Raw genomic sequence first — 12111 nt, 5'->3', positions numbered from 1 at the left:
GCTATTGTTTTTCAGGCTTCCTAATCAATCTGCATCTGCCATATTAAGTAGAGATTTTATATGATCGGAGATAGAAATTCTGGGCAATAATTTTCATGACAGAAGGCTAACTTAAAATATTCTGGTAAGATTTTCCAGTTAATGAAAGTTAACTCAGTCTATTTTTAGTTATATAATAACTAAATTAGTTGTAGTTCTATCTACAGAACTGTAGTTAGAATAATTATTAATAAATAATAAACTAGTGTAGGTTCTATACTAGTATTACTATGTAGTCTAAAACAAGTAAACAGAGAGGCTAAAGCTTTTTAGCAAAATTTTAGATACATATGGGGAGGAAAACTATGCAGCTCTTCAAGATCAAGATTGAGATTTGGTGTGTAAATACTCATTAAGAAAATGAATGCTGTTAAAAATCTCTTATTGTGTACTAAACTGTAAGTGGCAGTTTGTTGGGGAATATTGTTGCAAAGACCTAGTACTGATGAGTATGACTGCACTTGAGTGACTGGCCTAATTTCCTGTGAATAGACGTTCTTTTTGCCATATGAGGTGTTCTCAGTGCACAGCATCTGCCAGCCTGTGGTTCAAGTTCTTGAGTACAAATGGTATTTTAGCTCAGAAGCACAAAAGTGTTGTATGTTGGGTGGGGCTATGAGCAACCTGTCCCTGCCTCTGTCAGGGGGATTGGAATAGGTTGTGTTTGAAGGGTCCTTTTCAATCCAATCCATTCTATGGTTTATGTACCTATATCTCACTGGGTTCAATAGGGCTTAGTTAAAAGTTTCTATGGCCAAGTATAAGTTTTGTTTCATCCTGACAATCTTAAGCAAGCTGATTATATTCTAAAGCATATTCCAGTATTTCTGTACTTTTACCAATGGGGTTGGGAAACAAAAAAAACCATCATTTGTGACAGTTGTAACTTTGGGTAGTCTTTCTCTGGGCTACAGGCTGTATTTGATCTAAGACTCAGAACTTGCCTCTGGTTTACTGCCGAGTCTGGAGGCAGGACAACTGTTGCTGTTGTGTGAGGCCTTTGAGTACTCTGTGAGACTGGCCTTCTCTTCTGATCCTCAGTCCCTCATGGGAGGTGAGGGCTCTGGTCACACATCTTCAGAGAAGCCTATGGCTCACCTCTGTGGAAGTTCCCTGTTGTGTTGGAAGTTCCTTTTATTGGTATCTATATAATGGGTTTGAATTTTCTTCTACAGTTTTCCAACAAACAGTCACTGCAACTCATAAAACATAATTTTCAGTTTGTTGTATCATACTTGCCTCATGAATCTCAAAGGTCTGATTCTTTTTTGTGTATTTTAGTTAGTTTAGTTTCTATAGTTAGTATAAGAAGTGCCTGGTATACAACTACTAAAGAATTATTGTGACCAGGTCTTCTGCAGTATTTCTGTCACTTTGCTCTTGTATGTAGATAGTCTGTGGAGACCCTGGGGGTGCATTTCCTGGTCTAAGGAGACACAGGAAGCTTCCCTCAAAAAGCTGTTAGACCCCATTGGCCCTTCTCCTGTTCCTATGTCTGTTCCTATGTCCTTGAGCAACTCCCCTCCATTCCCTGATTGGCCTTTGTCTTTGTACTTGAGAAAGCTGGATCCCCCTTGTGTGCTGTCTGGGGCTTGAACATCTCACCTGTGGCTGAATAAACATCTGTGGATATTATGCGAAAGTCCTTTTTGCTTCTTTACCCTGGACTATGCTAGCAGCAATTCAGCTTGCTACAATAGTCAGCCATGATGAAATGTCCTTGCTTTTGGAAAACCAAGCCATTTGATGATGTTTGGTTTTCTGCTCTTGGTGTTATTACTGCAGAGAAATCACTCCATCAACAGATTTACCTCAAAAATTTTAGGCACTCTTGAGTGGACAGAAGAGATTGTCTTTATTAATCTGTAGTTCTCTACACTTTCTCTGTGGTAGTAATGTTTGACACATTGCCACCATTAAATTTAGAACATTGTCCAAGGCCACAGTAGAAATATAATGTGGTTTTTTTTTTTTCCTATTGAAGCTACTCTGTTTTTTAAAATGTTTCCACTATTGAGGAAACAGACATTTTGGCAGTATTACAGAAAGTGATTTAGAAACATGTAGCACTGAAAGTCAAACATCTTGAATTTGCAGCTTGATCAAGTCTTTATATACATATATATGTATGCATATATAATCTCTTTTGAGAATATATGCATATATTCTTAGAAAGATGAAAGTGTTTTGAGAGTAAGGAAATTAGTATTAGGAGAGACCTGTGACATGCTGAAGAGAATTTTCCCTATGGCCTCATGTTGTGTTTCTTTTTGAGGAAGGAATAAAGTTTCCTGACCCTTTTCCATTTCACAACTTTTTTTTTTTTCCATTTCTGCTCTTTTAGGTTGTGAGTTAAACAGAACAGCTTTGGTATCTGTTTAAGGAAGGTTATGTTTCCTATAGATAGCTCTTCCCAGAGAAAGTATGTATTTGTATTTGGCTTTGTGTGCAAGGTTTTGGTAGCAGAGGAGTTGCGTGGAAGGGTGGGCTACAGGAGTGGCTTCTGTGAGAAGATGCCAGAAGCTTCCCTGATGTCCAACAGAGCCAATGCCAGCCAGATCCAAGAAAGACCTGCCTCTGGCCAAGGCTGAGCTCATTAGTAACAGCGAAAGCACTTCTGGGATAACAGATTTAATAAGGTGAGGAACACCTGCTGAAAAACAGCAGCCAGGGCAGAAGAGCTAGAATATCTGAGAGAAACAGGCCTGCAGGCATCGAGGTTGGTGAAGAAGGAGGGGGAGGACGTGCTCCAGGTGCTGGAGGGGTTCTACTCCTGCAGAGGAAGTGCAGCGAGGTGTATCTGGCCTTCAAGGTCAGAGTCCGGCTAGCTGAGGTTAAGGCCGACACCCAGCTGCAGGGTCTGCCAGCACCCCTCGGCATCGTAAGGCCTCGGGCTGTGCTGGCTGCGGACTGGATCACTGCTAAACAACGAGAAGGAAGGAGCTGGACACTCGCTGGGGGGGCTAAACAGGTTTATTAGAAAGCCCACAATGCCAACCAGGGAATGACCCCAAAATGGAGTCGGGAGTAGGGTTATCAAGGGCAGGGGCAGATAAGGGAGGGGTTTACAAAAGACCAATAGAGGGAGGAGAGGGGATGAACTTAACACAAATGACATAGTGGAGAACCCAATAGATACCAGGTATGGGAGGGGTCCCGGGACCACAGCCAACCACAACCCCCAAAGAGGAGAAGCTTCTGGAACCCTAGGTGGAGTGGGGGGGGTGATTGACTGGACCCAGGGAGGAGAAAAAGTATACATATAAGGGAAAAAGGGGGAGGAGGAATTATATAACCTAAAAGATTGACAATACACGTAGCAAGGGTTGCTAAAGGAACAACATAACTGGCAGGGCTGTGGCGGGAAAACTGGGGAGGGCAGAACCATTTTACACAAAATAGGGGGAGCAATACCTCAAATGGGGGAGCAATTAAACAAAATAACCAAACGCACTACAACAAGGAAGGAGAAGCAGAGATGTGTGATGAACTGATCACAGCCCTTCTTCTCTTTCACCTGTGCTGCTGCAGGAGAGGAGGTAGAGAATTTAGGATTAAAGCTAAGCCCAGGAGGATGGGATGGGTGTAAAGGAAGGTTTTTTAAAATTTGGTGTTATTTCTTATTCCCCTTTTCAGATATAATTTCTCCAAATTGTGTGTGTTTTGCCTGTGATGGTAACTGGTGGGTCATCTCTCCCTACCCTCATCTCAACCCGTGAATCTTTTGTTATATTTTCGTTCCCTTGTCCAACTGAGGAGGAGGAGAATGACAGAGTAGCTTGGGACCTGGCTGAGTACCTGGCCCAACCAGGGCCAACCCACTAGATTCTTAATTAAGAAGATACAATTAGCTATTATTCTGCTGACTTTGATAACACAGTGACCCTTCTGGTTTCATCTACCTTGTGGGGGAGTGGTTTTATACAAGTTCCTTGGAGCATCTAGTTTCAAAACAACTTTTTAAACCTTGTTTTGCATTCCTTGGGCCAGTGGACTGCTGCTCTGTGTTTTCAGCAACATCTCAAGAAGAGGAGGTAGCCCCTTGGTGAAAGGCTAACTTCCTTGTGAATATGCTGTAAGCTGATAGGGTGTTCAGAGCTGGTAATTGCTCCTCTGGTTGAGAACATTGCTTGTATAAATTTCCATGGTATAGTAGCTCATATAGTAATGATAGTAAAACTGTTGCCTGACTTGAGTCTCCCCATACACATTTTAAGAAGCCGTGTCTCTGTAAAGTGTAGATTTCCACCCAACAGACAGGGCTTTGCAGGCATCATATCAACTGATGTTTGCATAGTTCTGTCTTTAATGGTTAAGAGAGCCTAAGAAAGCATATCAGGCAGTTTCTATGAATCAATAACTTTTCTATTTTTAAACTAATGAGATGCTGTCACATATATGATGCTTAATAAGTACATTTTTAGAATGTTTTGTAGTAAGTCATGTATATTGCCCTTGTATTTCAAAGTTTGAATCCCTCGTGCTCTGGAATTGAAATACAGATTTCTTTACGTTTTCATGTGTTGTTTTGCATTGGTGCCAGAGTATTGTTTACAGCTCCCCATCGAAAAAGTTTGCATGCTTTATTTGTGAACTATTTCTTTCACTTCCCTGTGGCATTAAAAAAGAAGGATAAAGTGTATATATGAATACAAGATAGCATTAAGATATGTCTGCTGTATTAATGAAAACTAAAAGCCTTCTGAATTTGTTCAGAAGTTTCTTCCTCTCCCCATAGAAGTACCATGTTTCTCTGCATATAAAATGAGAAATTGGCTTCCTCTGTAGCTGCTATTGAAAAATTCTGCTAATATAAGCCCACAGGGGGAAATACTCATTTGGGAACAGTTTCCAGTTTCATACAGCTGCTGTTGTTTGAGAATCAAATTTACTTCCTTTTTAAACCTGTTAGCAGTAACTTGAATTCATGGTAGGATCTCTCAGAGAAGGACAAACAGACTGACAGCACTGAATTAGCCAGTAGCAACATGTTTCTCTGGACCTAATAAAGTAATCACAATGCAACATCTTTGTCTACCTTGGAGTGTACTTGTATTAACATTCAGTTACAAGAGAAAATAAGAAGTAGGTTTGCAAAAATTAAAGCTCCAGAATAGTCTTATACCTTTTCCTTACTAAAATGAATAATGGATATTTTCAGTGAGTTTTTCTAAGTGCTAATCAAAAATGTAATGGTTTACAAATCATTACTCAGTTAAATTGGAAGCAGTAATTTTAATTTTCAGCATTTATTTTTTTTCCTGTATCTTTAGAAGTTATGGTTTATCAATATGTAAAATGGTTTACTAAATAACTTGTTCTTTGTAAGTAGCTTATGATTTTGAAGTAGCCATTATTTGGTGCTTGATGTTTATTTTAATAGATACTTCACCTTCCTTTAACTTCCAGGGAGCAGTAAGATGAATTTAAATGGTACTGGTTATGAGAGAGGAAAGGTACAAGACATGAATATGTCAGCAGCATTTCCCTTGGTTTGGTGGTCCAGACTGCCTTTGGGTTCACTTTGCCTGGTTGGGTACATCAGCCTTGACATTTAGGCATGGCCCAAATGTTTCATTTGAGCATGTGTGAAACCAGAGCTTATTTCCTGCTGTGGCAGTGAAGTGGGTATGTCTAAGATGATAAATTTAGATTTCATTTTTATTCCTAAACAAGTTCATGGGAGGAATGGGGAAATACTTCAGTAAAGAATGGAACATTTCCTTGTGTACTTTCAAAGCTAAGCATTTTGAACCACATTCCCTTAACGAGCCCTTTAGTCAAGAGGTTGATTTGTATTCATTGGCTAGTACTCATCCTGAGTTCCATTCTTTAAAGGACACTTTTGCCTGTAAAACACAGTTCTATACATACACCATATAGAAGTAAATATATGAAATAAAGGCCTGTATGCTTTTAGTTTTTATATATAAATGTGTGTGTGTGTATATATATATATATGTACAAGCATATAAATGGTTTATCTGTATGCAAGTGTTTATATGCACATAACATAATAGCATAAAAAATGTCAGGGTATGTTAGAAAAACAGCCTTAGGGCCTTAGGATTAATTGAAGGACGGAGTTTTGTTTTCTGAGCTAGTGCTCTAGCAGTTAGACTATTATGCAAAAAGTAATTTCTGTTGCCTGCTTTCCTCATCCCTACTTTTGCTAGGCTGCTGTAAGTGATTTTGAGGTCAGTTGTAAAATTGCTGGGTTTTTTTTTCCTTTTAGCCATCATGGGTGACCATAGTCATGCATTTTTAAACTAGCGTTCATAGTAATGAAAGTGTGAATGGAAAAATATTGAGGGGGAAGTGCATAACTGACCCTTTGACACAAATTGCAAGACAGTTGTCTGCTATAGAGGGTTTATTTAGAAAGATGGGTTATTCAAACAAAGAACTCATAAATAGTGATTAAAATGAGCTATGGCTTAAAGGAGGTTTCATGCCTACTAATCTCATCTACTTGCTAAACTAGAGATTATTTTAGAAGAACAATAACATAACATTCAATTAGAAGATATATAACCTTCTAAAAAAATTAAGTTCTGTATTCATGAAGTTACAATTTTCTGTCTTAAACTGTCTTTATGTCTAAGTGATAAACATAAGGCTTACATACTGTTTTGATGTTTGCTGTACCCCCAGCCTAGGTAGATCTGCACATCTAATTGAGACTCTGCAGTGATTCGAGCAGATCATGCACTCCACTGTGGTGTGTTTCCAAGTGACCTGCGGGACTTCCTGAGTACATGTCAGCATATTTTTGTGCCAGATTACAAATTGAGTAATCCAGTGCCTCTGTCATTTTGGTCACTTTATTTGTATTTATTGTGGCTGGCTTTTACACACTCTAAACAACACCAGTGGAGCTGACTGTGCTTTTATATTGAAGAAGGGTCACTATAAAAATGACTAGAAGATGATATGTGACTAGGGAATGAATATTACTCATTCCCAGTGAAATGTAGCAAGCAGATGGACAGTACATTGTGCTGATAATGTCCACATAAAAGATATTTCAAGAGATGAGAGCTAAAGATAAAAAGAATATTTTGAAAACTTATGCATTTACTCAAAGCTGCAGGAGCTAAGAATTCTTGCTTCTCCTTTCCACTATTAGAACAGGCCACTGCTACATATGCCCAGTTGTGTTCTCAGTTTATTCTTGATGGAGGCTAGCAGCTGGGGCTGGATTCACTTGCTGAAATGTGTGAGTGTGAAACACTTGGGATTCTGTAGGGCATCATGTGACTGCTTATGCCATTAAGTGTGAGTTGTGCCCAAATTACCTTTTGAACATTAGATGTGTGTGGATGTCCTGGACATACCAGAGTAATTACCAGTAGGTGCTTGCAATTAGGCACTTGAGTTGAACTTCTAATTCTTCTTGCTTGTGTCATTTCACCAATGGATTTTATTCATGTGTGGGAGCTAGATATAATTTGTTTTGTATAGTAGATTTATAGCAGTATGAAATTTGATGATATGATATGATATATATCATATGATATATTTAAATTTATCATATGATATATTTAAACTCTGCTCAATCCTTTGAACTGTGAATGGTTTCTTTCTTGTTACAATGGTGAAAAAGCTAGCCTGCCTTTTTTTTTTTTTTGAGATTGCTCCTTTCCAATAGGAATAAGAAATCTTGAAGTTATATCATTATTTAGTATTCGTGTAATGCTCATTAATTACTAGGGAAACATATAGATCTTCCTTTGTCTTCAATCAAAAGAATCGTGTCCTTTTCTGTTATACATGCATATAGAAATGCAGCTTTATCAGCAGTGATCTTCTCAGATTCCAGTTGGATTATGTACACTGCATGTGTACATAATATTTTTCCTTTAGATTTCAGGTTTGATTTGTGTGCTGTAGTGAACCATTCCTATTTCAGCAAGTAAAATGCCAACATCCATGCTTTTGTCATCTACTCATGAAAGTTAAAATAATGTTGATTTTTTTAAGGAAAATAAATAAAATTTCATTCACAAGTCAGCTATGTAATATTGAAAATGTAGGACACTATTAAAGTAGTATATTAAGCAATAAAGTTGAACCTTTCAGTTCAAATAGATTAACATGTAATTATTGTAGAGACCCATTGGAAAATTTTCATATTCTAATATTTTTTGTATCCTTGCTTTGTTTTAATTCTGCTTAGTTTGTACTATTTAATAGGATGAGGATTGATTTTCACTTTCAAATTTAAACTTAGGTTAAGAATTTTATGCCCTTCACCTGGTGAGTCTGAGATACAGGAGAAAAACTAGTTTATTTAAAAAAAAAAAAAGGAACGTGAGAGCTGTGAATTTAAAAAATTGTATTCTTAATTTACATTTCTAGCTTGCAGAGAGTACCAGCTGGCATTTTCAAGCAAAACTGAGAAATTTTTGTTATTGTTCTCTTTTCTTTTCTCCTTTCTTGTGTCAGCCAGCTCAGCACTTTTCAGAGCCCATTTGCCTGTGTTTATGTTGTGGTACCTTTCCTGTGTGTTTTAGGGATCTCCAGGATTCCTTGTATTTTTTTTCCTTTATGTGTAGGTGTTTGAGGGGCATTTACAAAGAGTAGTACAGTTTTTTTTACCTCTATTTTTCAGCACAGAGTTTTTCGTGAACCCCTTGGTGCTCCGTTAAACTTCCCAGACAAGTATGTTGGGTCTTCATCTGGTCTTTTGGCCCAATATCCCTGTAGCTGCTGCGAGGAGACATGGACTAGAGCACTCTGACAGGTGGCAGAGAATCTATTCTGCATCCTGTGGGTTCACATGATGGTGAAATGGCCCCTGTGTTTCCTATTTGCTTTCAGATGAGACTCGTCTGCTGATCTCAGGACGACATTACTGTGGTGAAGTAGGGAGTGTTTGTCAGACTGCAGGGAAGGTCTTGGCATCTGTTGTAGTCGTAGGCTCTGTGCTTCTTTCTTCAGCCTGTGTTCTTCATAGTATCTTTGTTAAAGCTTAACATTTAATCACTCCTGCACAATTCCTATGTACTCAGAAAGTGACACAATATCCACTTTAATAATTTCACTATTTTATTATCTCCATTAAAAATATTTTACATGACAAAGGATATGTTGATAAGCGAAGTCCCTAGTTTCTCTAAATAAATCTCATAAGAGCAACTTCTTTCCTTGCTTTTGCCTTTTATTTCTATAGTGGTGATAATAGACATATCTTTAGAGATACAGAAGGCAGTGTTTGAGATCTTTGCTGAAATGAAGACAAGAGCTGGAAGGACATGTAATCCCCATATTAGTGTTAAATTCAATGTTAAAGACCTTTTTCAAAAATTTGTAGGGGGAGGAGGGAAGGAAAGGATTAATTGTTTGTTTGTATTTAAAAAAAATAGCTTTAAACCTAAAACCACCTTTGAGATATAAGCTGATAGTATCACTGCCAAAATTCAATCTGAAGTTTGATCTTGTCTGAAACCCACTGGAAATACAAGTGAGTATGTTTTGCTTGAGTAATCTCTTGTAAATGCAGTGGTGCCAGCAGCTCTGTTATAATGACCATAATGTCTTTGAAGGCACTTAGAAGCTTCCTCTCAAAGACACTCCTAAATAATTAAATATTTTTTCTTTTTTCAATTTACATGGCAGATATAATGGCATCCCCCCACAGTACCAGATTTCCTTCCTTCCTTTCTTTTCTTTCTCATTAAAAGCATACATAGAGTATTTAAATTAAGACACTGCTTGCCAACTTGGATAGTGAAGAAAGATGATGAAAGACAAGATCCAGATAGTTATTTGTTGACACCCTAAGATACATTTTCTTAATGCAGAAACTACTGCTTGAAAAACTTGGATAGCTTTGAGATGATGGGAGAAGCCTTGGTTCCCTCCTGCAAATAAAGAGGCATTTTATCCACTCTGCTCCATGCCCTCTGGCTCCTGGCAGTTCATGCTCTGACCTTTTATGTGGTCTCTTAGCAAGACCAGCTGCCCACTTGTTTGTACATAGGTTTAAATTTCTTTTTTTCTTTTTATTTCAGATACTGAGATTCTCTATACAAAAGTGTATGACGAGATCTGTAGGCGTTATGGAAAGAGCTACACCTGGGATGTGAAATCCTTGGTTCTAGGTAGACAAGCCCCAGAAGCAGCAGGGATTATTCGAGAACATCTAGATCTTCCAATAACCAAAGAAGAGTTATTCAAGGAAAGTCAGTCGATGCTGGAGAAGATATTCCATACTTCTGGGTTGATGCCAGGTATGTTTCCTTGCAGCACTTATAAGCTCGTTATGGAATTATTTAAATGCTAATCAAGGTAGAAGTCTATAATCTGCCTTTAAAAAGCAGTCATTCTTACAAATGATGTTTCATTGCTCTTGTTTTAGAAAATTTACTAAATTTACCGTTTACTTACCTGTTTAAAAAAGAATATTTTACCTATTAAAGTTGACAGAATTTTTTTTTTGCCCTGCTTACTTGGAGAAAAGCTTTTTTTCATGTTTTAAAAGAACAATAAAGACTAGATATATATGTATGAATTCTGTTTGGTAAACTAGACATCTAGACATTTTTTGTAACTTTTTTTGTCAGCTGTGTTTTACATGGCTATGAGCACAATCTGACTTTGTTAAGCATAGATGCGTTTGCCTGCACATACAAAAGTATGTGTGCCCATGGGTTCTTTATGTTGGAATTAATCTCACCTAACCCAAAAATTGTAATTCAAATACTGTGTCTGAGTGTCTCAGTGGAGAAGGAGGGTTTTTCAGGTTATCCTAAGACAGGGGAATTTCCTTACCTTCTGAGGATATGTCTTTTACCAGTGATTATGTAGGATGCTCAAATGAGTAACTTCAACGAGGTAACTCAAGATAAGCAAGAGGACCAATCTTACCTGTAACGTGAATGCATTCTTCTGTATTGAATTACATTTAGATTTGAAATGCTTAGAGAGAAATCATCAGCCATGAAACACTATCAGGACCTAAAGCTAGGATTGCTGATAACTTTATATACAGTGTTACAATTTATGGAGCAAGTATCAATAATTTATGATGGTAAAAAAAAAAACAAAACCAGAAGGACTATAAAAAAGGTATTAGAAGTGAAATAACTGCATGTCACTGTACATGTTTAACAGTTATTTTTTCTCTTTGAATGTGTACTCATTTGTTCTGACAATTTCTACAACACATTAATATTTTAATTTTTAGAGCAACTGTTTTATACCTAGTTTTATAATGCATTAAGAAGATGAAAATTAAAAATATGTGATATGTTAGGAGTAAGTAACAAGTAGCAAAAATAAAAAGTGCGATTTTTTTCAGCAGCTTAAAAAGCTTCAGTATATTTTGTGTCTAACTTAGTTCTCACTTAGTTATCTCTCTAATGTCTTTTATAGGCAAGATTTTTCAAATTGCATCTCTCTCACTTATACATCCACCTGACACTGTAAGCCTAGTTAAACTTCCCAGAAAACAAGAAAGTTTTCATTGATGTGGGTTTTTTTGGTTTTCATCTCAAGATTCTGGGACTGATTTTTCAAATATATATTTTTCAAGCCAAACAAAAAAACCTGGTATGGGTTTAGAAAATACCAGATGAACAAACTCGGTAAAATGTTGGGTAGCACAGAGGAGATATTCCATGACTGCTGAAGACTGTCAGATAATCTGGCTGACTTGGCTTGAACAGAGTTAGAAAGGTGATGGAACAGATTAACCAAAGGAAACATGAAGTTTTCTACTGTTCCTGCCTTCAAGAAGTGAATTTTGTCCTCACTAAAGCTGGACTATTATGGATGAAACAAGCCAAATTTGTACTAGGAGAAGAAGTAAACATTTTCATCATTACCAAAATTGTTCAACTGATTATTTTTCAGTTTAACAAAATACACATGATAACTTTTTTCAGTCCATATTCTAAAGTAGAATTTATGTGAACTAGGATGCAAGCTGAATTGCCATGAATTTTGGGAAACCAGGATGATGACAGCTGATAAGCTAAGGGGAAAATGTCTGCAGCTGCTTACTATTCAGTTTCTTTAAAAACTGTTATCCAGTTAACCAGATTTTTTAATCCAATTCTGTCTTTT

The 12111-nt window shown here is 37.3% G+C and overlaps 1 protein-coding gene across 1 annotated transcript in view; it reads left to right on the top strand.

Moving 5' to 3' along the window:
- Positions 1–12111, top strand: part of PUDP (pseudouridine 5'-phosphatase) — a 60830-nt gene that overhangs the window by 13627 nt on the left and 35092 nt on the right. The window contains exon 2 of the mRNA XM_058018288.1: positions 10056–10274. Coding sequence (XP_057874271.1) covers positions 10056–10274 — 219 coding nt within the window. The remainder of the gene's footprint in view (positions 1–10055; positions 10275–12111) is intronic.

The sequence above is a fragment of the Melospiza georgiana genome, chromosome 2 (genome assembly GCF_028018845.1).
Source record: "Melospiza georgiana isolate bMelGeo1 chromosome 2, bMelGeo1.pri, whole genome shotgun sequence".
Taxonomy (NCBI): domain Eukaryota; kingdom Metazoa; phylum Chordata; class Aves; order Passeriformes; family Passerellidae; genus Melospiza; species Melospiza georgiana.
Note: the sequence above shows the minus strand (reverse complement) of the source record. Positions and strands in the feature narration are given on the sequence as shown.